Raw genomic sequence first — 27,876 nt, 5'->3', positions numbered from 1 at the left:
TGCACAATGAATCAACTGAAAGAACGACTGGGAGTGGTAATTCCTTCTCACTGTGCATCATTCAATGACCCGATTTTTTATAGACCAATAACGGCGCCGGCCACGTCCTTACAGTCAGATGGGGATATCGTCGGTTTCGTGCAATACCGGCACAACTTAAAAGTTTTCCATGTTGCAGTCAAATAATACCAAATATTATTAAATTTTATTTCACAAAGACTTGTTTCAAAATGCACAAAAAAAAACTGAGTTATCAGTTGATGTGTCTTTGAAAGTTTTTAACTTGCTCGTAGATTTCTTGGAGACGATGAAGGTAATTTTAAACGCAAACTTTTCAATACCGTTTCTCTTCGAACTCTGAATTTCGAGTTATGCCAGTACCGCACGAAGCCTTCAATAAGGAAGGAGTGTTAGAATGTAGTCTTTGTTTTGTTAGAGATCGAGTATACCTCTGCATCCCTACAAAGACCACGGAAGGGAGTTTTTGTTAGTGGGGTAGGTTTTTGATCAGGATTCACTTTGATAAGTGATATGACCATGATTTAATTGGATTGATGTAATAATATAAATATGATCATATACAAATAATGTGAGATGAATGAAGATGAATTCTAAAAAAAAAGAAGTAATATGGCATGAAAAGAAGATCTCGGTTGGCTGCCTTGCATAGCTGAAATATCCAAATTTTTAACGCAGAAAACGCAAAAGAAATATTTAAAAGAGATTCGAAAAACATATGAAAATGATCCGTCATGTTGTGCTAAAATAGAATAGATGATCTCATATCAGACTAATTCATGAAAATTCTATAGTAGTTATTGTGCTGCTTTCGGCGGCTGAACATATTAATAGAAATAAATTATTACAACAACATTGCATCGCAACTATTCACCGTATAAAGTCATCAAAACATTGTAGCTATGATCATATATAATGTGAGATTCTTAAAAATGAATTATAAAATACAACAAGAAGCATGTAAAGAAAATCTTGACTGCCTTCCATAGCTGAAATTTTCATATTGTTAAAGTGGAAAACGCGAAAAATAAAACGGATTCGAAAAACATATGAAAAGTGTCCGTTATATTGTGTTCCCAAAAAGAGTGAAGGTCTAAAAAAGACTCTTTCATGACACATCAATAGTTATTGTTTTGCTCCTTCCAGTGACTGAAAACATGAATTGAAATAGGTTATTATAAAAACGCTGCCGCGCTTGCACAGATGTCTCGCTCTTTTCTACGACTATTCATCGCGTAAAATCATCTAAACAAATCATCCACACGTTCACGCATTTATCACAACCACGAACGTTATCAGCAAAAAGTGGAAAAAATGGAGTACCGCGATGCGACGATTCACAGTTTGAGCGCAATAGAAACGACCTTACACGGCTATAGGCTATTTTACGAGACGTTTCAGAACTCAATTCATGGAAAATATTCTCATAGAAAACATGGAACAGCAAATACCGTGTATCCTACTCTAGCAGTTCGTAAAATGGTAAAATGGAATTGCCTAACGCGCACGCAATAATATGAGTGGAAAATATGCAGGTCGCAACTTTTTCATGTACACCTCTCGCTTTTCTATCCGCTAACAGGAGGCGCTGTGAGCGTACTTTATTCGTCAGTGTTTTTTGTGCGTCTCAAATAACCGACTGCAAAACACACCACATATTTACAAAATAAAATGTTACTTAGCTTGCTTAGAATTTCCTGGTGACTCTTTTTTTCACTGTTCCGGTAGCCAACAGAACTTAATTTATAAAATTCACTGAATATACTAATATTATTTGGGGGGAAACAGCTTAAATTAGCTAAATTTCACGTAGAGATAAAACACGCACGACACTTAGCGGGCCTTGTTGCCAGTCCTCCCTCAATATTGTTGCATAAATAAGTTAAGACACTAAATTTGAAATAAAAAAAAAAAAAAAATATATATATATATGCTCAAATTAACATTTAGAGTTGTCTGCTTCTAAATTTTAGGTTAATCAGTTTTTTATTCTTTTTTTTTTCTTTTATTTATTCCAAGAGTAAAAACAAATTGATTAAAAGTTAAAAAAAAAACATGACAGTAAAATATTCAAGGAAGAATAAAAAGTGAGGAAAAACTGTCGAAATAACAACCTAAGAGTAAATGGTGAGCAGTAAAACACACAACGTACGAAGCAAGAGATGAAAATAGATAAGAAAAAAAGATCAAAATGTAAACTTATAAATAAGCATGTAAAAAGAATACAATATAAAAAATTAGGAATAGATGAAAAAGAAAATGAGAACGAAGAGAAAAATGGATAAAACAAAAGGTAAGTTATAAAATGCAAGAGTAAAAACTAGATGGTAATGGAAATGTAAGAAGTGAAGAGTACAAAGTAAAAAATTAAAAAATAAAAGCGAAAGAGTGAAAACTAAGCAAAAAAAGAGAGAATAAGAGAATCCAAAAAAAACTAAGACGGTAAAAGAAAGTTGAAAAATGATTTTAATGAAGAATAAAAAGTAGCGTATAAGAATAAGATACTGAGAAACAAAAAGTTTAAAATAAAAATATACTAGTAAACTATAAAGTACAAAGAAAGAAGTAAGAAAGAAAAAGCAAAAAGTGAAAAATGAAAAAAAAAACATAGTGGAAAATGAATAAGTGAAAAGTTAATAGTAAAATGAGCAAAAAGTAAAAAAAAAACAAGCAATTAAAAAATAACATATTAAAAGCAGGAAGTATAAAGAAAGAAGTAACATTACAAGTAAGATGTAAAAAAACGGAAAATGAAGGATAAAGCGTAAAAAATAAAATAAAAAGTTGAAGAACAAGAAAACTGCAAGGAAAAGTGAATTAGCGCAAAACGGAAAATGTAAAAGTAGGAGTTAACTTAAGAAAGTTAAACAGTAAAAACAGAAGTGGAAAATTTAAAATAAAATTAAATAGCAAAAAACAAACTATGAAAAGCAAAATTTAATTAAAAAAAAGAACAAAAGTAAAGAGTAAAGAATAAGTATAAAGTCGAAAGTGAGAAGTAATAAAAAATGGTGGAAAATGGGAAGTACAAACAGAATAGTTGCTAGCAAAAATGACAAAAAATAAAAATTAAAGTTAAGAATTGAAAGTGAAACAGCCAAGTAAGGAATAAAAAAACTAAATATAAAAACCAAAAAGTAAAAAATAAGAGATAAGTGAAAAAGGAAAGGGTAAATCATATAAAAGTCAAACAGGAAATAAGTCAAAACAATAGTAAAAATGAGAATTTGAAAAAATATAATATGCGGAAAGTGAAGTTCGAAGCGTAAAGAAAATAACGAGTGAAAGGTAGAAGTAAAAAATTAAAACTAAGTAGTAAAATATAAGCAATAAAAAGTAAAACTAAAGAACAATCAAAATAAAAAGCAAAATGTACATTGTGAAAATAGACAGTAACAGATACATAGTAAACAGTAAAAATTAAAAATAAAAAGGTAAAAACAAAAAATTAAAAGTGAACATTCAGCAGTAAAGAGCAAAAAAATGGAAATAAAAAGCAAAACATGAAAAAATATGTAAAAAGTAAAATTTGGAAAGTAAAAAGTAAAATTTGGAAGTGAAGCAAAGGAAACAGAAAATGAAAATTAAAATGTGAAAAATTAAAATTAAGAAGTAAAAAATAAGCAATAAAATTTCAAAGTAACAGTTAAAAAGTGAAGTGAAAAATTTGAAATAAAAAATAGAAAACATTTGTGAGAAGTAAAAGGAAAAAAGAGTAAAAAATAAATAGAAAGTGAAAGGTTAGAAGTAGTAAAAAAAAGAAGAAAAATGAAAAGTACAAAGAGAACTATTACACTGTACGACAAATGCGAAAAAAATTGCTGCCCTTAAGCTCAAAATAGTTACCCTAGAAATATTTCAGCTTTTAAACCATTTCTGTGAAATTTGGTGCCTCAGGCCAGTGTAGAAATGCATCAACGTACGTCAAAGTGTCGCAAAGTAATTACTTTCCGGGTTCGTCGTTTTAACGTTATGTTTACGGGGAAACTTATTTGACTCTCCTTGAAAATGTTGATGTTTAAGGGCATTAAAATAATTAAAATTTAAAAATCTGAAATTTAGGAGTAAAAAGTAGGGTAGAAGTATAAAATTTAAAAAAATTACGACTTGAAGATAAAAACCCTTCCAAGAATAATAAAATGAGTGAACTTGTACATTCACATGCAAAAAGTACACAGAATAAAAAGTAAAGAAAAGATAAAAAAGTAATATATTAAAAGCATGAAGAAAACGAGTCAAAATAAAAGGCAGGAAATAAAAATTAAAGTGTAAAATATAAGTATGACTTGAAAAAAAATTGAAAAGTAAAAAGTAAAAATTGCAAACAATAAAGAAAAAATTAAAAAGCAAAACTTAGTAAATATCAAAATAAAAAGAAAAATGAAAAATAAGAATTAAGAAATAAAATGTAAGATGCGAAAAGTGAAAACTGCAAAAAAGGAACAGTAAAAGGTAAAAAATAGAAGTGAAAAATGAAAAAGTACATTATGAAAAGTAAGCTTTGAAAAATAAAAATTAAAAATCAAAATCAAAATGAAAAATGTAAATTGTTAAAGTAAAAAACAGAAAGTAAAACATGAAAAGTCGAGAGTAAACAGCAACAAAATCATTGAAAAACTAAAGATAACAATGAAAAGCAAAACGAAAAATGTAGAGGGTAAATAGTAAAAAGGCGGGAAGATGAAATTAAGAAATAAAAACTAAGGAGCGCAGTAAACATTATTAAATATTAAAAAAACCAAAAGAGAAACATGAAAAGTAGAAGTCAAAAAATAATAATAAATAAATTGTTAAAATTAGGCAGTAAAAAGTATAATGGAAAAAGCAAGAAGTAAAAAAATCGCAAACAATGAAAAAGGTGTTAGGTGGCAATAATGAGATAGTTTGAAACTTGGCTTATCAACAATAAAATAAAATAGAATTGTCTCCAAACCAAGTTAGAACAACTTTTGCTACCAACATCTCCACCATTAGAGCGAATCGGGAGGAAAATTATGTCCATCACACGTGCGTACGTCTGCGCATAATCTCTATGCAAACGTATATGTTTTAACCCATCGAGAGGGAGAGAGAGAGAGAGTGAGTAAACCATCGCTTTTCCAGACGAGCCAAAGACCGAAGACCAAACAACGCTGCTCCTAAATCGGGTGCAAATGGGAGAGAAATGGACACAAGCGGGGAAACGATCTTTCAATTTTCCACTCACACAAACGTACTCGTTTCCCGCGTTAGAAGATGATTACGATTGTGTAAACCTTTTGCTTCCACGCTTTGGCCTTCCCTGGATGCAATAACGATGCTAGCCAGCCAGTCCGTGTTTGATGACGCTGAGGATGAATTTTACTCTTTTCGCAACCGAGTGATACACTTTTTCCCACTGGCTGCTGGGTGGATGCTACTGAAAACGGCAGTAAAAAACGGTGCGATACACAAGTAGGCAGGCAGGCAAGACTTTCTAATTCCTCGCAGAAATTCTAATTAAAGTCAAAGATGGATCGCTACGGAGCGAAACGAAAAATTGCAAAAAAGAAAGTTATGAAAGCGGTGATATTCTCGAAAACAGTGGTGCATCTACGCAAGCCGGCCTGGGTTGGGAAAGGTCGGGCCGGAAAATTGCTGCCGACTGTGAATATTTTTGGAGTTGGAATTAGCCAAAGTTTGCCGCAGTTATTCTTGGAGTCAGTTTTCGCACAGGCCACGGTGCCGACGAAGACGACGACGACGGAGAAAAGAAATCATAATCACTTCAAACGATGACAGCGGATGGATTTATGTGATAAAGTAAAGCGCAATAAAAAGTATTAAAATTGCAATCGAAGTGTGTAGTTGTGTGGGCCCAAAATGGCGGTGAGCGTTGCTCGGCGAGGAAAATATTTAAAGTTTTGTTTTTGTTCGATACAATTGCTTACCATAGTAAATATAGGTTTGAAAATAGTGGTTTCGTGAGTGCAAGTTACTAAATGGTAAATAGTATCACAAATGTTCAGGTAACAAGTAAAATTGAATCCGATCATACAAACGGCGACTACGGTGTGGAGTTTCTGTTTCACAAAGCACTGTTACTTAATGCACTGTACTGTACAGAAGTTTCACCGGAGAAGTAGGAAAAATAACCACCACGGACGCCTTCCAGACGCCCACTGTCCTTAGCGATGGAGGCTGGACAAGATGCAGCAGTTAAAAGTAGTGTTGGCGAGCAATCTTACCACCACCCACCTCGATTGCATTCTGTATTCTTATCCCCACCCCCTAGTTAAGAAGAGCCACCCTGTTCGGTGGGTGGTAATTGAAATCCCACACAAAGAAGTATCAACCAAATTATAGAAAGAATGTCATCTAGAAGAACGAAAAGTGAAAACAAATACTCAAGTCGACTAATAACTTTTATACTATTCTGAAAAGTATTAAGCATCATTGCTCAAAATGTTGGTGCATCAATTCAGCCACTGTAACAGCTTTAAGCTGCGGTTGAATTAGCTATACATCAGCTAAAACTCATCCCCCAATGGAGGAGACCGACGAAGAAAGGACCGCTGTACGCACAATCTAACCAAGGTAACATTCACCACCACCAAAGCAATCACACGCAAATATTCTTCTAACATGGAATGGGGAGAATTGTGCGTATACGAATTCTTGTCGATATTAGAAGCGGGTGTGCATGCAATTCCCCAAAATTTTCAATTGTTGACGATCTGTGATGCGAACAAAATTGCATTGTACATTGTACAACAAATTTATAAAGCTTTGTAGTATTTTCCAACATAAGAGACATCCCAAGTATTACCAAATACATAGCTTTCGTCAGTCTCTCGGTCGACAGCAAGGACATGTCAAACGTTCGGCCCACAGGAAAGGGGGCAGCTTTCGGTTGGTTACAAGATGCAATATTGATTTTCCCCCTTGCAAGTACGATGCCCAGTTTGTCCACGCTGCGTTTCGCTGTGAATAGTGTTACATTCGTGTTGTAAAGTGTAATTTATTGTGCCAGGAAGAAGAAAAATCCCGCATGAAGAAGAGGCAATGCGTTGGGTTGGAAGACCAACAGCTTCCGGGTAAGTAAGGTTAGGCCTGGCTGACGCGATGATGTACGTTGTTTAAAATTTTTTGCATTCCCGCTCATGATTGATTGTGGCAACCGCTGTCGTTTGATGGCCGGCATCTTTGATATAATGCTCGATTGATCGCGATTAATGCTGCGATTCAACGTAGTCATTATCAAAGTTATAAATTGTTTCGGTTCGACAGCATGGATGACTCTTGCGCTTAATCGGAGGAAATTGATTTGTTGTGATTAATGGTGGAAAAATATTATTGATCATGTTGATACTGTTAAAGTTCAGACAAATTTTAGATTGAAAGCATTCAACCTTAATACAATTCCAGAATTGATAATTGAAGCTTACGATTTATTCTTAAGTGAAGTAAATCATATAAAAACGATTGATTTTTTACTATAACCTTGAATGTTACATACGATCGTGTCCGCAGCTACATACAACCAATGTCGCACTAAGCAGAGCAGGTCAAGTTGTTGTCACAAACCTATATTTGATGTACGTATATACCGAGCTCCTGTTTGCTACAAGCTACAACTGTAAACTGACCAAAGATGAAGCCCTACAAGTTGATGGTACCTACATAGAAACGTATAGAAAGGTTTGCGACGGCCAAGATAAGCAGTAATGTATAAGAAATAAACTAATGTAAAATAAAAGGTCCTGGGGTTATCTTTGAAACTAAACGCTTCATAAAAAGTACACTAAAGTCTTTTTTACGCGAGGGTAAAAAACCCGTGCACAAAAAACCGCGTGAATTTCTGAGTTCACGTAAAAACGTATAAATGCAAAAATCCGCGTAGAAAAAAGCTTCATTTGCTAAAGGTTTTTAATGATTTCTGCTAAATATCTTCGATAAAGAACCAATAGCAGTGTTATTTCCACCTGCGAACCGAGTTGAAAATCAAGAAAAAATATAAAAAAGTTAGGCCAAATCAGTGAATATTCAGTAATTGGATTAAGTGAACTCATTGGACACTCTAAATAAGCGATTTGAAAATGAAAAACCGTCAAAACCATACCGCGTAAAAAACTAGGATATTCGCTCCTGTATTCATCTCAGTACCTATATTCATCTCATCACGTCTTTTTGATCAATTTATCGTCAAATTTTACCATGTTTTCAACGTAAAACTTTGTTGAGATGAATAATGGAGCGATTACCCTACTTTTCAAACCACGTGAAAAACGTATATTCCGAAATCCACATAAAAAAATCCGCGTAAAATCCAAAATTCGCGTAAAATGTGAAAAATCCTCAGCGTATGCTTTAGTTTAACAATAAACAAACCAACTCAATAGAACGAAAAAGAACGGAAGTAGAAACACTACAAGGGTACTCCCAGACGAAAATTCGAATTTTATTGCAGTGATTTTGCCAGAGTCAACAAAATGCTTCCGCTTTTGCTTGAAACGTGGTGGCGAGTACTCGTTTGACATGTTTGTTCAAGAATGTATTTAGATTGCGAGACACCGTCAGAAGCAAAAGAAGACGATTATCGCAGTGAAAAGTTGTTCTATCGTGAACATTTATGAGCCTGTTAGAGGGTAAGTCATATGCTTTTTATACCAGCATAAGATTGCCCTAATATTTGTTCAGCACTGTATACATCGCAGACCTCACCCATAAGCAGATAATTTCCTAGCTCCGCAAAAAACGCGTATTTTTTTAAATTACTGGACATTATGAATAAACGATTTCAGTGAAAATTAAAAACAACAACAGAATAAGATAAACACATAGGAATAAAAGATATATTTTTTCTAAACAACATTTCCAGACTTTGAATTAACTATTAATAACCGGGCTTACATTGCTATTTGTGCCAATCATCTGTTGATCTTCTTTTTTGGCTTCCAAATCCAACGCAGGGTGGCGAAAAAGTTTTCATAATAAAATTCCCTGATTTTCCTTGATATTCCCTGAAATTTAACATAAATTTCTTTGATATTTTTTAGAATTCGGCACAAAAAAGTACAACGTAGATCAACGCAAATCTAAAAACGCATTAAAAAAACATTTCAGCAGAGATAAAACAAAAAACAACAAAACGAATATTGAATACTATTTTAGATTTTAACCGATTTGACCCCCCCTCCTCCCCTCCGTGGACAACTACCCATATAGATTCTAATGTATCTAATGTATGGACCGTAGACATTACACAGACCCCCCTCCCCCCAAAGCTGTCCTCGTGGAATGTGGATGACCCCTAACACATTGATTGCATTGTTTAAATATCACTTTGGGAAGCGATAATGTAGCGTGACGTTGTAACGCGCAAGGTATCGGACCTTCTCTTCTTGAAGTAGAAATTCTGCTCTGTTTAAAATTTGGAAACGATTTCTTTTTCCATGACAAACAATAATCGAACATTTTTTTGAGACTGGTGATATCTGGTATATTTTTCGTGACATTTTCCAGCAAGGGGTTTTTTCACTCCGTTGTATCGTCATGAAAATTTGAATCAGTCGAAATCCATTGTTTATTGCGCATTTTTTCTATATTTTCATAGGAAACAATTGAAAAACTGGTTTGATACTTTTCATGCTTCTACTTTACGCATTTAGCTCATGGATTGTCTATGAACTGCGTAACAAATTCACTTTGGCTTTTTGTTCGTAGCCTCAATTTAATATATTTGGACGCCATATCGCTTGACTCTACAAGTTTATACAAATTCTAGATAAAATGTATAAAAGCGTGGACATTGGTTTAAGAATGACGATCAGCGCGTTGAATGTATGGGAATAGTTGCAAAAGTGTCTCATGTTATAAAAAATGCAAAAGTCAATATTATGTAATTCACGTGGTTCGAAAATAAATTAAGTTCACAGGTGTGTTCTTAACGCCAATATAAAAAAGAATCCGTAAAAAAATATTTTGAACTAAAAATAATGTTAAAGGTATTCCTCGTTATAACGTAGCTTTTTTCAATTCTTTATGTTATATCGAATTTACGTTATATCGAATCGTGATTTTTTATAATAAATTCACCAGAAAAGTGACTTTGGTTAATGTTTTGAACATGATTCACGATTTATTTTGGATTTTTTTTCGCTGTTTTTTTATATTAACGATTTACAGGGTGTTCAATTAGTTCGAATACAATTTAAAATGTGTTAAAAAAAATACAAGATATCCCTGAATCAATTTCTGTTGGAGCAGTGTTTATTGACAACCTTTACGACATATTAGCTAGAATTAGTGATTTATGACGAGCTTGTGACGTTTAAAAAAAAAACAGGCGGCACGCACCTGGTCCATCGGGATCTTTTTTCGCTTCTTAAATTGGTCCATAGTGCTCACTTTATGTTTGCTCTGCTTGGCCAGCATATAAGACTATACATCAAAGTCCAGGGGATTAAGGTCTGGGGAGCTGGGAGGCCACAAAATCGTATCGAGAAAATCAGTCGATTTCTCTCGACACCACGCCCTACCGAAAGACGTAATGATCCTTCCCGTAGAGGTCCCGAAGTGTCAAGGTAACAACCTTCTCCAGAACATCGGCTTTATAGCACGCTGCGTTGATTTTTATGTTTTTTCTTGATAAACACAAATGGGAGCTTCCCACGCGGGGGACGGGACACGAGGCATATGGACGCTAGGCATACGGATGTTAGGCATAGTATGCTAGGCATACAGACGCGAGGCATAATGGATGTGAGGCATAAGGGATAGCATCAGAATGTCTATCCAAAAATATGTTGCCCGTTTGATGATTAACAAAAAGCGTCATTCAATGAATTGTATATTAAACCCAGATATTTTCTACTCTACGTAGGTTGGGCATATTTTTTTAAATCATGCGGCGCAGACGCATAATCGAGGACAAGGAAACGAGGCGGCACTAAACCGCCGTGGTTTCCACAGTCCGAGCCGGCCGCTGACCCACCGTTCGCACACAAACGACTGATCTACTGGTTTGCCAGGTCTACTCAAACAGAGTTTCTTTCCCTTAGTTAAGTCCGAACGAGCGGTAGTGAGTAAAGACAGCTATCGCTCGAACAGCGAGTCGGCCGAAAGTCGCGAGTGTATTATTTTCCAAATGCCACTCTGAAGCGAAATACATGTTATTGAAAGAGGGCTGTGATGATGATGATGATAATACTGTATTCCGCCACACTTCCTCTTGGCCTCGTGTCCATTCGGCCTCGCGTCCATTCGGCATCGCGTCCACATGCCTCGTGTCCGTATGCCTGCCGTCTATTATGCCTAGCGAACTATGCCTCGCGTCTGTATGCTTAGCGGGGTGTCATCTCGGCTCTCAAATCATCGCCGTTGCGGCACTCTGGAACCGCGGGATATTTATGTAGGAAGGGGGAAACCGGCCAACGTCGGCGACCACAGCCCATCAGTAAGCCTATATATGAGGTTGAAGCTGACACCAATACCAATACACAGAATGCGCATGAAGCGCACATACACAACGATGAGGGGTTGTATTCGAGCTTACTGAACACCCTGTATATGTCACATAAACAACGAACATATTTGAAAATGTTATAACATTATTTATCCGCTATCTATTGCTTGTTCTCGATTACCTTGATAATAATTCTGGTCAATCAAGCATTTTTAGTTGCTCTGTAGTAGTATACAGGAAGTTCATTCGATTTTGAAATTCAATAAATTGCTTTATATGGTGTTTTTTTTTATTCTCGCTTATTTTCCGTCGGTCTAGTTCCGCCACTGTTGTTGTGCCAATCACCGACGCCCAGGGAGGCGACTCCACCCAGGACCCTAACTCACGACCCGGTAATTAACGGACCGGCACCAACGGCATTACTTCCTCATGCGATGGAAGGCGTGATCCCAGAGATTTTTCGCCTCAGAAAATCTCCCGGTGTCGGCTAGGATTGAATCTAGACCAGTTTGGTTGGTTGTGAGTGGATCACGCCACCCCACAACTATGGACACCTATGTCGGCGTTGGAATTCGAACCCAGGCGTCGAGCGTGGTTGGCGGAGACGGTACCAACCACGCTAGGTCCCCGCCCCCTTTATATGGTGGTTAAAAATATGTTACATCGACTTACATTACAAAGAGGTTACGTTGTAAGGCAGATAACGTTATAACGAGGAATACTTGATTTTTTAATAGAAGTTTCCTGAATGAAAAATATATATTTGTTCCAAAATGAAATGATGTTCCAAAACCATGTGAATACACCCAAATTTTTTTATGCAGTTACATACGTTGTAAAGAAACTCCGCAGAAAATGTGTTTATTGGTTAATCTGCGTTATAAACTGCGGTCATTCAAAAATCCGCGTCTACTAAAAAGCAACTTAAACATATGCAGGAAAAAAGGCGTAGAAATAAGACCTGCATCCATTGTTTATTTTTTTTAAACCAGCTTTTATTTCATTTTTAAGAATTTCACACAACGGATATTTTTCGAATGTTGAACGTAATCTATAGATCACCAATCGAAACAATTTTTTTGTGGATTTTTGAGTTTGTAACGTCACCCATAGTTTTATATTCAAGACATTAAAGTGGGTAAAACAAAATTTAATCTTAGTTTTATTATAGGTGTAAAGTAAACTACATAAGACGCATCAAATATCTTATCAGACAAATATTCTATGAGAAGAGAACAAAATTTCTCGACATTACAACGCAAAGCGAAACTTGGTTGCAACTTGAGTAGTATTTAGCCTAGCTTAGATCTGTTACTGTCAAATTAAGAATATATTTGAGTATGAAGAGAAAACAGAATACAGTCGGGTTATTTTTTCATACCTCGTAAAAAACCGCGTCATTCGAAAATCCGCGTAAAAAACCGCATAATTCAAAAAACCAAATAAATAAAAAATCCGCATTAAATAAAAAATCCGCGTAAAGTAAGCCACAAAGAGGGGTTTTTGAAAAAAAAACCCGAGACGCTCTCGACCAGTATTGAAAAATGTCCTCTTTGACGGTCATTTCAAATCTTTCGGAGAGCAAAAGTTTTTTTTTTACTCTTTTACTCAACAAACATTTAGACGTTTCTGTTCCCCAACCCCTGGTAATTCGAAAATCCGCGAAAATTTTTTTGAATTAGCGCGGCATCGTTTAAAAAAACGCGTTTATTAAATGATCCGCGTAAAAAACCGCGTTAGTTAAAAATCCACGTTGTTTCGAAAATCCGCGTAAAAAAACTCGTGAAAACCTCGTGAAAAATCCGCGTAAAAAACCCTGAAAAACTGACTCAAATTAAGAGGTTTCCATAGAGTAAAAAACTGCACATTTTTCGCGACGTTGCCACGCTTTAATAACCCTGTTTTTTATTTAGTAATAAATCAAAATATTTAAAAATGTACATCAAAACCGGCCAGACATTAAATAAAGCATACACTCCATGATAATATACCCGAAAAAAAAATACATTTATTTATAATGCTCTCATCGGCAATAATCTAAAAAAATGCATCAAAAACTGTTATTTTTCAGGTTCACTAAAACATGGCAATAAATTGTTTAATAGTTTGATAAACACCATAAATTTAACTGTTACGGTTTTGGAAGAAACAGATACATACTGCATTATCCAGGAAAAAATAATCACATTAATGGAATATAAATTTCAAGAGTTGGTTTATTGCCCAGCCAACAATTTGGTCCGTATATCTCAGTTAATGTTAAGATATGAGCACCCTCGTACAATCTGATAAAGTTATATATAACTAAATATAACGTTACATATGAGCTTATGAGTACCAGAGTGGAGGCAATACGTACTAAAATAGTTCGCGCAGTTTAAGATATACAACGTTTTATTTCATTTTTTACAATTCATTATTCTCTGTTGGCTACTTAGTACAATTTCCTATTGCCATAATTTAAGCATACATACAATTCCGTTTCATCCGTATTATGATTTGCTCTACGAACGCAGCATTGTGTAACCTGTACTGCGAATAAACTTTGCATCCTATATACAACTTCAATTTTCCAACCTGAAATTGAGTAGCAACAATTCCATTTATATTTTTTTTTTACTTAGTACAGTCTTTGGTATCTATTAACTATTGTGGTTGGATGCGGCATTGTTCTTCATTGCATATTATCTCTAACCTCAGAGTCATTTTACGATGCTGCGTGTCAACGAATTTTTTCTAGTACTGTTGAATGCCCTAAATCGTATGAGCCTGTAAATCGTATATAAAGTCACTTATTGTCTTCAATGTTGACTCAAGATTATTTATAGATTCTGGTGCAATATGTAACTCAATATTGCCTCATATACGAAGAAATAATAACATGCGATTCAAGCAGTTGCAATCGATAAACATTAAAAAATCTCAAGACTCAAAAAATCATCAAGGCGTTGCCCATGTTTTTGTACAACCCAACTGTATGCGCCATTTTTTTTTGTGAATTTTAATTTAGTCAAAACTGCGTTCGTGTTTAATAGCCAATTCTTTAAACCTTTCCGGAACTAGAATTTTAAAACCAGAGTTGTTGAAAGGAACATTTTAATTTGGATTATATTTGACATAAAAATGGTATCATTCTTTACTACTCAACGATTTCGTGTTCCATAATAGACGATTTTAACTGTCACGAAAAAGTAAATTATATAAAATTCATTATTTTTACAACTGCTATAAGAGTTTTCAAGGATTATCAATGTCAACGTGGATCACACAAATTAGAAATCCTACAATTTTGCACAGCAATTAAGCTTAGCACTGTAGACAACTCTACTGTGTGCATTTATACGAGGAACAATATGCAGTCATATATCACGGACTGCACGACCCATATATGATGAAAAATAACATGAACTGTATATAACATGAACTTTATACAATTTTAACTAAAACTGGATGTTCACACGATTTAGTTTTGCCATTTTTATACGATTTCTGGTAATCTAGGTGGTGTATCTTGAATACAAAGATTAAGTATGCCATCGTTTTAAGACGCATCAATTATTTCCAATAGCAAAAAAGACTAGAAGTTAGATACTGACACTCCGCTGTTGGAACTTGACGTTTCTATTTATTGGACTAAAAGTTTTAGCTCTGAAATCGTTCTTTATAAAAAATGTTATTTTTATTACTTACACAAAAAAATGTGATAAAAATTTTGCAAATATTAAATGCCATTAAAACATAAAAAGCGTAAGAAATATAGTTTTTACCTCCTCGCCTGAAAACAGTTTAAAAGTTTCAAACCATCGTTAACTTTCGAATTTGTTAGTATAGAAATACCAAATTTTTTAACGAGGTTTGATAACATTTTGTTTATACCAAGCAAAAAAGAATAAAGAAGCAGTCTAACTTTTTTTTGTAAAATCGTTGCTTATTAGATTGACTGATTATTGAAGGTGTTAGCTATAAAGATTGTTGACGTGTATAGCATACATTCCGTATCGGAGCTCGACCTTCTGTTTATTATACACAGACTTCGCAGCCAACCGTTAAATGTACAGGACAATTGCGGGGCTAGCGCTATGATCCTACTGACACTTACAGTCCCGAGCCGAGACTCGAACCTACGAAGACTAGCTTATTAGGCCAGCATCGTACCTCGAGACCAGCTGAGAGTCGAGACCAGAAGAATAATAAAAATAATAAATTTAACTTTTGATAACAATTTGTTCATTAGAAATTAAATTTATATTGGTTTTTCATTTGAAAAAAAAAAAATATATCCCCAGTAGATTGCTTATCAAATGATTCTAGTGGCTCAAAGGATTCGATAAATAATACTAAAATTTTCATTTGAACGAAGTAAGACGTATGAATTAATATGAAATGTTTTTTGTGCATGCCATAGGTAACGAAAATTACGCTTGTTATAGATTACACGCATTTATTCGATTGTTAGGACAGCAATCTAACATACTGGTATTAGTTAATCCATATGAAGTTTATGACTCATGGTAGTTTAGAATCTCTCAAACAACGGAAAGTGTGGATGCCTATGCCAACAATCCACATTCCACAGAAAAGTTAGTTTCAAGACCAGGCGAAAGTCCTAACGACAAATGTCACCAGACCAGAATGCTGAAACCCGGGGGCCACGTTCTATCGTTGCCTAACCGAAATGACGTCACACAAGATAGTGGCATGTGTTCCGTGACCGGGTCTTCCAGTCGGGCAAAATAGGATTAGGCTGAAATGTGTGAAGCTAGCGAATGTGGCAATGTCGCATAACCGTTGTCGTCTCCGTCGTAGGTGTTGTAAACAAACTAAAGCTTGACGTTTTGACAAAAAAGAAACGAGGAAATAAATGCGATAATGTAGTTAGACAGGACGCGGAAGCCTTTGCGATGCAAACCACGCGGAAGGTATAAAAACTGTTCCCGAACTATCAGCCAACCGCACTTCTGGTTGTTGTTCCCTACGAATAGCATTGCAAGTTTAAGCAAGCGTTTCCGAGTGAATCGCAACTGTGTAAAAATTTAATTGTACTGTGTAAAAGTTTGTGAGCAGCTAGTTAGCAAATAAATATCAATTATGGTTGTCGCAGTGAAAGTTTTCAAGAAAGCCACTCCAAATGGAAAAATCACCGTCTATTTGGGCAAGCGTGACTTTATCGACCATGTCGACTACTGCGAGCCTGTCGACGGTGTTGTCGTGCTCGACCAGGATTACCTGCGCGGTCGCCGGGTCTACGGACAGGTTGGTGTCCGATGATAGCTTTCTCGTTGAAGGATTCAAATATTCGCGATGGATGTTTGTAGGATTTCAACTACACAAATCTCGTTGGACTTTTGAGAAATCTATAAATTGCTTCAGTTTGGATATCATCAACCAAAATTTTGATATTTCTGTGATCAATGGTAGTTTAGTTTTGATTTGAATGATTGTGATGCAACAGTGCTATTGATCTTCGAAACTATTGGGCCCTCCAAGAATTCAACGTTTAATTTACTCACGGTTTTGACCTATGGATTGAATTGCAAAAAATAACACATTTCATATTGGATAACTTAGACCTAAAATTTATTTTTTTCTTCTCAGCTAATCACCACCTACCGCTATGGTCGTGAAGAGGACGAAGTCATGGGGGTCAAGTTCTCCAAGGAAATGGTCCTGTGCAAGGAGCAGGTCTTCCCAATGGTGAACTCCAAGATGGAGATGACCCCCATGCAGGAGCGACTGGTCAAGAAGCTGGGCGCCAATGCGTACCCCTTCACCTTCCACTTCCCGAGCATGTCACCAAGCTCGGTGACACTGCAGGCTGGTGAGGACGACCAGGGCAAGCCTCTGGGTGTGGAATACTCGATCAAGATCTACGTCGGCGAGGAGGACGAGGAGAAGGGTCACAAGCGTAGCAGCGTGACTCTGCTGATCAAGAAACTGCAGCACGCTCCAGCCACTCGTGGACGCCGTCTGCCTTCGTCGCTGGTGAGCAAGGGATTCACCTTCTCCCAGGGTAAGATCAACCTGGAGGTCACCTTGGATCGGGAGGTGTACTACCACGGCGAGAAAATCTCCGCCAACATTGTGATCACCAACAACTCGCGAAAGACGGTCAAGAGCATCAAATGCTTCGTCGTGCAGCACTGCGAGGTGCGCTTTTCAATACAAAACATGACATAGAATAATGGTTAATCAAATCTGTACTTAACAGGTCACGATGGTCAACGCTCAGTTCAGCAAACATATCGCATCGCTGGAGACACGCGAAGGTTGCCCAATCACCCCTGGAGCAAGCTTCACCAAGTCCTTCTTCCTGGTTCCACTGGCTTCCAGCAACAAGGACCGCCGTGGAATTGCCCTTGACGGACACCTGCGCGATGAGGATGTCAACCTGGCCTCGTCGACTCTGATCAGCGAGGGCAAGAACCATGGTGATGCTATGGGTATCATCATCTCGTACTCACTGCGGGTGAAGCTGAACTGCGGAACCCTCGGTGGAGAGCTGCAGACTGACGTTCCATTCAAGCTGCTGACCCCAGCCCCCGGTGAGTTGAGACAAACCGCACCATACACTCTAGATCACTAACTAATTGATAACTAATCCATTTGCAGGAACCGTTGATCGTGAGCGCGTCAATGCGTTGAAGAAGATGAAGTCCATTGAACGCCACCGTTACGAGAACTCTCACTATGCCGATGACGATGACAACATCGTATTCGAAGACTTCGCTCGGCTGCGAATGAACGAACCAGAATAAGCTGAATCTGCTTTGCAGGTTAGCAGCTTCCAACAAGTGCTTTAGTTTTTAGTTTTTTTGCAGTTACATTCTCAGCACTTTCCGTGCTTGATTTAGTGATTGTTACGGCAAGCCTATCATTGCAAGACAACCTTCTATCGAGAAACTATGTGATATTTCAAATAGTTGATTTGCCTCTCTGCTTTGAAAATCATTTTAGTTTTCTATATTTAGTTTTAAAAGGCATAAAAAAGACAAAAAAGAACAAAAAAATAAGCAATAAGTAACACGACCGTATTGATTCATCGATTAATTGTTAGGAGAAAATCAGGACAACTGCGCAGTTGATCCAATCAACACAGGATATCAATTTTCATCAAAGTGAATTAATCGATCAATCGAACACACTCAAGCCAAGTAACGATACCAGAAGTGAAACGAATCGAAAAAACAATGACAAATAAGCTACACACTCGGTGTACTGCTTGCGCGAAGAACTTACACCATCGAAGTCCTTGGTGCAATCAGGGGCCGAGCTTAGGATTAGGGTTTTAAACAATTTGTTATATATCTGCAGATGACGGTGTTATGACAAGCAATTACAAGCAATTACAAGCTTTAGGGGGCTTTAATTCAAAACATCAAAATCCAACCTGGACCCGATCATACGAACTGCTCGAGTTCGGTGTGCGTGTATCGAGCGGTTCGCATCTTGGGTCCGGGGGCAGGATTTTCGATTTTTTTCTTTTTTATCAAAGGCCGAATATGTTTCACGCCACTCGCGTGGAACCTTTTCGCCCATGGACAATTCAAAAGCGACAGGATGGTACTTAGGTTAAGTCTGGAAAATCCTCCTTCTCGGTATCATCAGACCAGACCGACCACCGGGCATCGAGATTGTGTGTGCGGATTTCGGTGCTGGGTCCTTGATCGGTAGCAGCAGGATTTTCGATTGCAGCGCTCAGTTTCCAAAGCGTCATCTTGAAATGCAACAGGTACCTAAGACACTCTAGTTTGGGTCGACCAACAGCCGGTCGAGACATGGTTTTAGTTTAGCTTCTTCTGTTATGTTCAATGTAAACGAAAAATGCAAATAAAAAAAGCGATATTATCAATATCAAGTTACTTTTTACATTCAAGCAACAACAACAACAAAAACACACACAGTGATGATATACTAGAAGACTGTAATAGTTTCAGTTAGATTTGTTAATTTTGTATAGTTTACAGCAAGAATTGGCAATAATTATTCGGATTTCTACAGCTTCAACAAATTGTTTTATTTTCTTGTTAGTTTTCCTTTTCGGACTTGCAAAGAAAGGGTACCAGTTGCTGTCATTGACGTGGGTTGTGTGATCTGTTCGACTGTTCAAAATCTAGTTCTGTGATAAAAAATCGAAATATTGCTTCACATATTTGTAGTGGACATTAAGCTAGAATAGTTACCCATATAGGTATATTTAAAAAAAATATGTGGGTGGGCCGTGTTCGAATGCGCCTGTCAGTGCTGTGGATCGCTTAACTTGAACTGCTGACACACAAATTTTTTCGAATGACAAGACATTCACACAACTAATAACCACCGGTCTGTATTGATGGGTTGTTTGACGCTAGAAATTCATATCTGACATCGGAAAAATCAACAATTTTAGAAGCGAGATTGACTGATTCAAAAGCTTTGAGTATGTAAATGTGCTTTGTACCTGTGAGATGTATGAATCAAGGACTCAAGAGTTATTCTGTCTGTCGAAGGCTAAACTGTTTCACAAAATCCCATGTTTAGCACTACTTTTTAAATTGTAAATTTTTTAGGTTCACTTCATCAAAATCAAATTTAAAAAAAAAATATCAAGAGCCAAGGAACGTTTTTAATTATCTAGTATGGTACTAGTTCATACCAAAATCACCTTTTCGGGGACAATTGTTCGGATGTAACGAATTATCAAGTGATTCATACAAAGTCAATAAGAATTCCTGTAAAAATTACCCGTACAAAACATTTTCTGGATTTAACAAGAAAATGTTGAATTATAAGCTCCTTTGTATCTTTTTGAGGAATGACTAGGAAACCCGATCAGAAGAGCATAACTAAAAAACTACAAAATTCTATCAACGGGAGATACAAATAACATATTTTGATACGATTTTGTAATTTCCCATTTGCTTTTGATAACAAAATTAAATCTGAATGAGTTATAAATAGTAACAAATCATGAAATGAAGTTGTTCTGAAACAAATCTAACACTTTTTTCGTCTCTATCAAAACCTGTTGTTTATAACAATGGTTGTTATTATACTGTTCTATGTGCTATCTAATTTTGTTAGAAAGCTGATACGTTAGTAACAAAGTATGATATGGGTTTGATATTAGTAGAATATTTTTTGTTATGATTTCTGTTATTTTAACACCTAACGGGATCAAAATTGCAACACAACCCGAAAGGTTTTTCACATAACAAACTAACAGCCTCTGTTACATTTTTGTTTTGTCTTTCTGATCGGGAATACTGCACTGTTGAAGCATTTGACGGACTTCGACTGAGGGGCTAGCAGCACCCTCTCAGAATTCAATGAAATTTAATGGGTGTGTAGGCCTTACTAAACTAAGCCGCTTTGTATATCTTTTTTATTCTCAAATTTATCTGTACTAACATTTGAAAAAGTCTGAAGCTTTTGAACCTTTTAAATAAATCAATATTTCTAAAAAATGACAAGAGTCAACGAAAGCTATCGAATGATGGCTTCAAGAAATTTAAAATTAAGTAAAGCAGGCATTTTACTTAATTTTACGAGAATGCGAAAAATAAACGAGAACATACTGACAGTGTGACTTAGATAAATTCCCTTATCCAGACAGAACCCGAACCCGTAACCTCGAATGTCTCCGGCATGATGTTTAGCCAATTGAATTACAGAGTAGGTAATTTCCAAATCAATCAATTCAATGACGTATCACCTTCAACTATTGTGTTCTGTTGTGTTTTGTGTTTTTTATTTTTGTAACTGGGAGAGAAAGAGGGTCTGTCTCTTCACACGCAGAGAATAGCAACTTACCATATCTACGGCCTGTGTGTAGTCGCGACACTCAGTTGTTGGCGTTTCCCCGAACGCAGCTAAAACACCATATGTCGGGGACATCGGAGATTGCGGTTTTGAGTCCCGTATGGATGAGGAAAATTTTTTCTAAATCTTAATTCTAGACCTTTCGTCTCGTTCATTTTTCGCATTCTCGTAAAATTACCTACGTTACTCGCTTTACTTAATCTAAAATGTAATCATATGTAGGACCAAAAATGAAATTATTTCGTTAAGTAATTTTCAAGATATCATCTGAGTTTTATTTGAATATTAAAAAATTGAATAAGAGATTCTACACAAAATAAAAGTTTTATGTTTCACGTTGAAAATGATGCATTTTATATAAACGCGTGCTTCTCGTCGTAATCCTTAGTAACAAATATTTGAAAACTTATGCTTACATGACATAAAAATTGATAATACTAGAACCAATAGAGGTTCTGTGCATGTGTCCTAAAACAAATAGTCGGAAGTTGCCCCAGCGATATGACAGCGTTTTTACGCGTAACGATGCCAAATTGGTGTTAACATGGCAATATCTGAGGATGAAAAATTTTTTGGGGCCATCCACATTCCACGTAGATTGCTTTAGGGAACATTCATAAATGACGTAGCATTCGAGGGAGGAGGGGGGGGGGGGCTGTGCAATTTTGTGACGAAAGAGGAGGGGAATGGTGGGGGGTAGAGCCAAGCTACACAGCAAATATGAAATTAGAAAAAAATGGATTTTTCTAACTGTTGTTTTTTATCTCTGTATTGTCTGTTTATGGTCATTTTTATTACCTCCTCGTCTAAAAATACCTAAAAAAAAGTTACGTCATTTATGCCGCACACTGGGACAGCCCATAAAAAAGCTTGGACAAAACCCAAGAATTTTTTTTCTTGAATTTGATTCGAAATCGATATTTTGCAGAAACTAAAGTGCCAACAGACCAAGAATTAGGCATAGGTAGTATAGAATTCGCATGTTTTAGTACATCATGAGGTAGGAGAAGCTTGGGTTCAAAATTTTAATAAAATAAAAAAAAAAATCCGATTATCTTTACCACTCTACAAAACGCAGGTTCTCCTAAATAATAATGATATTATGCATGAAATCTCTCCAATGAGCAATTCTCGCTAAAACCAGGCCACTAGGTGCACAAGGTCTTTTGAATTTGATATGAATGCACATATTAGTTAAAAATTTCAACAATTCTTGATGTTTTATTTGAATTATATCTCTGAAATTCTACTACAAGTAACACTTTTCTGTAAAGAGGAATGATAGGGCTTTCATTCGGAGTGATCAGAATTCAGCCGCCATCTTGAATTTGGCCGCCATCTTGGATTATATTAGAGAAATTCGATTTTGACCCTGTTCGCAACTACTGATTTTTGATTTGAGAGAAGTATTAGAAAGCTGAGAAAAAATGCTATAAGATGCAAGAAAAAAAATTAAGTGAGCATCAATGTTAACTTACCAAATGAACCAATTCTCCGAACGAAGTTTCAAAATATTCAATGCATTCCGCGCAATCAACGTAGTAGCCATATGTAGAAACTCTTCCCTCCAGTGTTATTTTTTGAAATGCGATAAAATTCAGCATATTTATAAGTTCAATAATAAATTGTTAAAACTAAAAAAATCGATTCGAAATTGAGTGCAGGTTTAGAATCGATAACAACTTATTCGAAAGAACTGTTCATTTGAAGAGTTCGTAGACACTTTAAGTAGTTCATTGGAACAATTCTTAGCTCAAAAAAAACTACTTGTAGTAGGTTCCATAACGAATTTCTGAGACATAGCTCAAATAAAACATCAAAAATTGTTAAAAATTTCCACTTTTCTAGAAACTATTTCACCCCTAAGTGACCGAAGGGTCAACAAATTCGATCAAACAAAAATGGCATCATCATTTTTTCTCTATTTCTAAAAACTATGTGCATTTATATCAAATTTGAAAGACCTTGTGCATCTAGTGGCCTGGTTTCAGCGAGAATTGCTCTAATATAAGCTATTTTTAAGGAAAAAACTTAGATAGATAAGTACACACTTAAATTTTTTTGCTGGGTCTCGGTAATTTATTGCCGAACACGGCACCACTAAGTGCTCGATTAAAAAATAATAACAGCTGTCACATTTTTTCGGCTCGGAAATATTTTGTGCCGAAACTTCAGTTAGGTTGAACCGAGATTTACGAAAAAATGTGCTAGCTGTCATTTGTTTTCAACCGAGCACTCAGTAGTGCTGTTCTCGGCAATAAATTACCAAGACCTGGCAAAAAAATTTAAGTGTGTATATCTTACCATGCCACGATTGAGCACAACGTTTCACACAGATAAAAAACTCAATTTTTCGCTAACTTTAAACATTTGAAAAAGTGATTTACCAGCGAGTACTATCTCTATATTCTTCTTAAATTCAAACATTTCAGTCTCAGCTATTCAAAAAACCCAACTTCAGCTGCTCTTCCCCTTCAAAAGTTATTTTTGGTACAGCATGTTTTTACGTAGAAAACATGCATGCCGTAATGCCTTTAATGGAGTTTTAGTCCAAGTTTAGTTCACTAAAACATATTAACGGGACACCTGAGCGACTCATGCCAAATGACCTATGGTCAATGACGACCATTTTTGATTCAAATAAAACTTTTTTTTAGTAAGATTTGGACCACTGCGATTACTTTGATCTTTTGTGGTATACCTCTTTTTTTGTCTAGGTACTCGTGGTAGACATATCTCTATTTATGGAAGTGATCGTTGTTGTCATGTTGCACCCTTTCTCCCAATTTGGCACTGAATTTGTATTTGGTATGAAATTAATTACCTCATTACACACCAAAATTTTTTTGTATGGTTCAATAAACTACATTGCTGAAAGCGTATCAGCAAACCACTTGTTTGCTGAATCACAGATTTTTTTTTTCAAAATGTTACTGTAATTCAGTTCTATAATTTACTGTGTTTCATTCAGTAATTTTATTTTTATAATAAACCAGTATTTCATTGATCAATTTACTGAAAAACTGTAATCGATTCAGTGATTCGCGAAAATACAGCAAAACGATTTGCTGAACAGAAAGCAGTAAATGAATGTTTACTGGGATCCAGTGAAAGAATTAATATGTTGGGATAGATGAACTTAAAAGTTGAGATGATAAACATACACCTCTAGTTCAACTAATTTGGCTTTGATCCGATGGCTAGATAAAACCTGGTGCCTGAGGGAAACATGGTTCCCTCAAGCTAACTGGTTAACCAGCAAATTGATTTGTGTTTTGCTGAATGTACAGCAAATTGTCATTGCTGACAACCAGCAAGTTGTATTCTGTTGTACTGAACATGCAGACCAGACCTCGAAAGTCTCCAAAGTTCCTTTTCCAAAGGCTTTTATTCTGCGATGTATTAGTGCACTGCAGTGGCAGAACAAATGTTCTGCGGTTTCTCAATCGTATCCGCAGAAACGACAAATTCCGTCATTTGATTGACCAGTTTGTTTTAGGTGATGCTTACTTGGACAGTGTACTGTAAACAGTCCGGTAATTGTTCTTAGTTCCTTTTTATTTAAACTAAGCAATTGCTGGCTTTGCAGAAATTTTTTAGTTTCAAGAGTAATTTTCTAAAAGGGCGTATGCCTTTTGACATAGGTTACCTTTTCAAAGCATTCAAAGTATTGTAGCTCAGAAATATTTGATTTTATAGAACAATTGTCTAAGAGAGAATTGTATTGAACAAATGCAACCTTATAAAATAAGTATACACAGTGAAAAAAAAATTTGAATGAAAACTAAATTTTGATTTACAAAAAAAAAAGTTGATTTTTCTCTTATTTTCTTTTTTGAAATTATAACAAAACTTTTGGCAAAAAGTCCAAGATAAAGAAATTAAAAACAATTATTTTATTGAAGTTTAAGATTTAGCTAAAATTTTCAATTTCGGCGTTTTTCAAAATATTCATATTCGAATGATGTTGAATGATTAAAAACATTATTCTGAATCAAAAGGTCTTCTTATCAATAGTTTTGGAATAATGCCAAGTTTCAATAAAAAATGAATTTGAAGAGAAATTCAACCCTTTAAACCTACATTAAAATTTGATGTTTATTTCCCAATTTTCTCAACTTAAAACCGTAATAACTCGAAAACGAAGGAATTTACGGAGTAAATCATTATAAGCTTTTTGATTTAGAATGATTTTTTTAATCGTTTAACATCATTATAATATGATTATTTTGAAAAAAAAAATGACGAAAGTGATATTTTTTTTAACTCAAACTTTTATAAAAGATGGTTGTTGATTACTCCATCTTGGACTTTTTTTTTGGTTTCTTTAAAAAAAAAATTAAGAAAAAAATCAACTCTTCGTTTTTGTTAATCAAAATTTAGTGTTCATTTAGAAATTTTCGCAGTAAAAGATTTTTTTTTGTTTTCTGCAATTTTCTCTGAGTTTTTCTGTACAATCAAAGGTTTTTGAGCTTCAATGTTTTGAATGCTTTAAAATGTTAACCTGTTTTGAATGCTTTAAAATGTTAACCTAACCAAAATGCATACGGCTTTTGAAACAATTACTCTTGAGTTTAATAATTCCACCACCTGTGGAAAATACGCAGTTTCATACGCAGATGTCAATTTCTCACCGCCAGGTTTCACTAACACTGTATAACTTAGTGATGTCCGTATTTGGGATGCAGTAGATCGTATTTTTTCATTTGTCCTCATCTTTTATCAAAGCAATTGATGTTGGGATTGAGATGTTGGCCAAAATTTTATTTTGATTTGAAACATTATAAAAATCACTTTAGGTTACTTATGTTTCGACGTGCGTAGAATGAGTAAGAAACCTGACACTAGAACTTTTATAATCGACAAACATTTTTCAACACAGGATTACTTAAATTGCATCTTGTTCAAAATACCGCACACTTTGCCGTCAATAAGTTGTTTGTGTTTGAACTCATAAGAATAATGAAATAAGTGTTTCACAAAAGTTTAAACAATAATGTCGAAAATCTAAAAAACTAAAATAGGGCTCACTACATTTTGAACAATTTTTTTAACAAATATGGCAAATTTAGGTTTCTGCAATTTATATCGTGGTATTTCATTATTTACATCGAACAACATGTATTCACTCGTAAGCAAAAAAATTAAAACGTCCGATAGCCTTGAGATGTGCTAGTGGCTGATCAAATAAAAAAAAAAAAAATAAAAGAATTAAAACGATATAAAAATTGCAATTTTTTTTTCTATGAATACTTTTTGTGCTAAGCAATTCAACAAATTTCAAATCACTTACCTTAACAATTAAAGGAGCTGAAGGCACTTTCTTAAAATGATTAATCGTGTAAGAAACGGAAGAGCACCTATTGATCTGAAACCGATTTTCTTAGTTTTTCTGCCTATTTGAGCCAAAACACTATTTTCAAACTAGATCACTGATAAAAGCAACCTATTAACGATCAACGTTAAAAGAATTTCGTTTCACTGATTGGGGTTCGCACTCCAAGTCCAAAATTCCACCGATCACTTGTAGCTAAGCCCAATTCCGGCACACGACACTGTCTGGCAGCAACTGTCAGTAGTGACGGGAAAAACAAGTTTGCTTTTCCGCGGTTGGCGATTTAAACTCTATCCCCAGTGGTTTTCACTCGGTTCCGAACTAGGCACCGGAACGCACATACGCGCACATGCACAGAGAAGAGACGCGTGTCCAAAAATTGCACGCAAACGCACTCGCCACCTCCCGGCTCAGAGGCGCGAGAACCTTTTAAAAATTAAAAGGCTTTCCTTTTCAAGATTCTTCACCGTCGTCGTCGTCGTCGCGATTTCGAACTGTTTCCATGCTGAAGGCTTATGTACTACTAGCAATCGACCCCGCGTGCCGAGAAGAAGAACCGCTCTGTATCGGAGCATCTTTTCCTTCCCTGATTACTTTCATCGAGCAAGGATATCAAGCACGCATACCCCAGCGCGCTAGAAAGAAATCTTTACCAAAACCCGGTAAGAAGACAAAAATTCCGTTACTCGCGCCCTTCTTATAAGTTTTCCCTGTTCCCAGAGGGGGAATGGTAAAGTATATACAAGAGACGACATCCAGGCAGGAAAACAAACAGGCAGCCGAGCTAGTGTTGGTGCCAGCGTGATTTCTTTCTCCGTCATTTTTGCCACCTCGGCCGGGTGTACTAAAAAAAGCAAACTCGCGCATATCCTTACGACGACGGTTCCCCGCAGTTGTGTGCGTGCGCGAGTGCTAAATCTTAGCTCCGCCTCTTTTACCTCAATATTTTTCTATCGTCCTTTCGTGAGCCTTGACTCAGCTTCGTTTGTGTTTTTATTTTCTCGCGAAGATTACGACTGGCGCAGCGATGATCGGAGAGTGGCGGAAGAGGATGCTGATGAAGGAGGGAATCAACAAAGTAAAAGTCGAAGACGATGGTGACGATTTCCTTGAAGGAACACGCAAACCGGGCTGGCAGGTGAATTGTTTTGGGTGGAGATCGACTATAACGTGATACACGACTGTATTGAAAAAGGTATGAATGAAAATTACGTGGAAGTTGCATGCGTTTAGTATTTGAAAAAAAGGCCAAATGAAAAAGCTAAAAGAAGAAAAAAAAAGTTAAGATAAAATATTGCTC

The 27,876-nt window shown here is 35.8% G+C and overlaps 2 protein-coding genes across 6 annotated transcripts in view; one reads left to right on the top strand and one right to left on the bottom strand.

Moving 5' to 3' along the window:
• Positions 1-27,876, bottom strand: part of LOC129723798 (peroxisomal targeting signal 2 receptor) — a 216,508-nt gene that overhangs the window by 22,349 nt on the left and 166,283 nt on the right. Inside the window, exon 1 of one of the 5 annotated variants that reach the window (XM_055678235.1) lies at positions 26,535-27,071. The exons of 2 other annotated variants lie outside the window; for them this stretch is intronic. The gene's annotated coding sequence lies outside the window, so the exon portion shown is untranslated. Of the gene's footprint in view, positions 1-5,927; positions 6,171-26,534; positions 27,072-27,876 lie in introns of those variants that run through there. 2 more of the 5 variants (XM_055678232.1, XM_055678233.1) reach the window with 2 other exon arrangements.
• Positions 15,898-19,335, top strand: LOC129723797 (arrestin homolog). The gene is made up of 4 exons (XM_055678230.1): positions 15,898-16,696; positions 17,039-17,590; positions 17,652-17,985; positions 18,053-19,335. The coding sequence occupies exons 1-4, from the start codon at positions 16,532-16,534 to the stop codon at positions 18,196-18,198; spliced, it is 1,197 nt and encodes a 398-aa protein (XP_055534205.1). The 5' UTR covers positions 15,898-16,531; the 3' UTR covers positions 18,199-19,335.

Source organism: Wyeomyia smithii, chromosome 2, assembly GCF_029784165.1.
Source record: "Wyeomyia smithii strain HCP4-BCI-WySm-NY-G18 chromosome 2, ASM2978416v1, whole genome shotgun sequence".
NCBI classification, from domain to species: Eukaryota; Metazoa; Arthropoda; class Insecta; order Diptera; family Culicidae; genus Wyeomyia; species Wyeomyia smithii.
Note: the sequence above shows the minus strand (reverse complement) of the source record. Positions and strands in the feature narration are given on the sequence as shown.

Bases quoted from the DNA above. Each gene is read 5' to 3' on its own strand.
- LOC129723797 (XM_055678230.1), top strand. From the start codon at position 16,532: ATGGTTGTCGCAGTGAAAGTTTTCAAGAAAGCCACTCCAAATGGAAAA. The intron at 16,697-17,038 runs GTTGGTGTCCGA...TTTTCTTCTCAG, and splicing joins GTCGCCGGGTCTACGGACAG to CTAATCACCACCTACCGCTA. The intron at 17,986-18,052 runs GTGAGTTGAGAC...ATCCATTTGCAG, and splicing joins GCTGCTGACCCCAGCCCCCG to GAACCGTTGATCGTGAGCGC.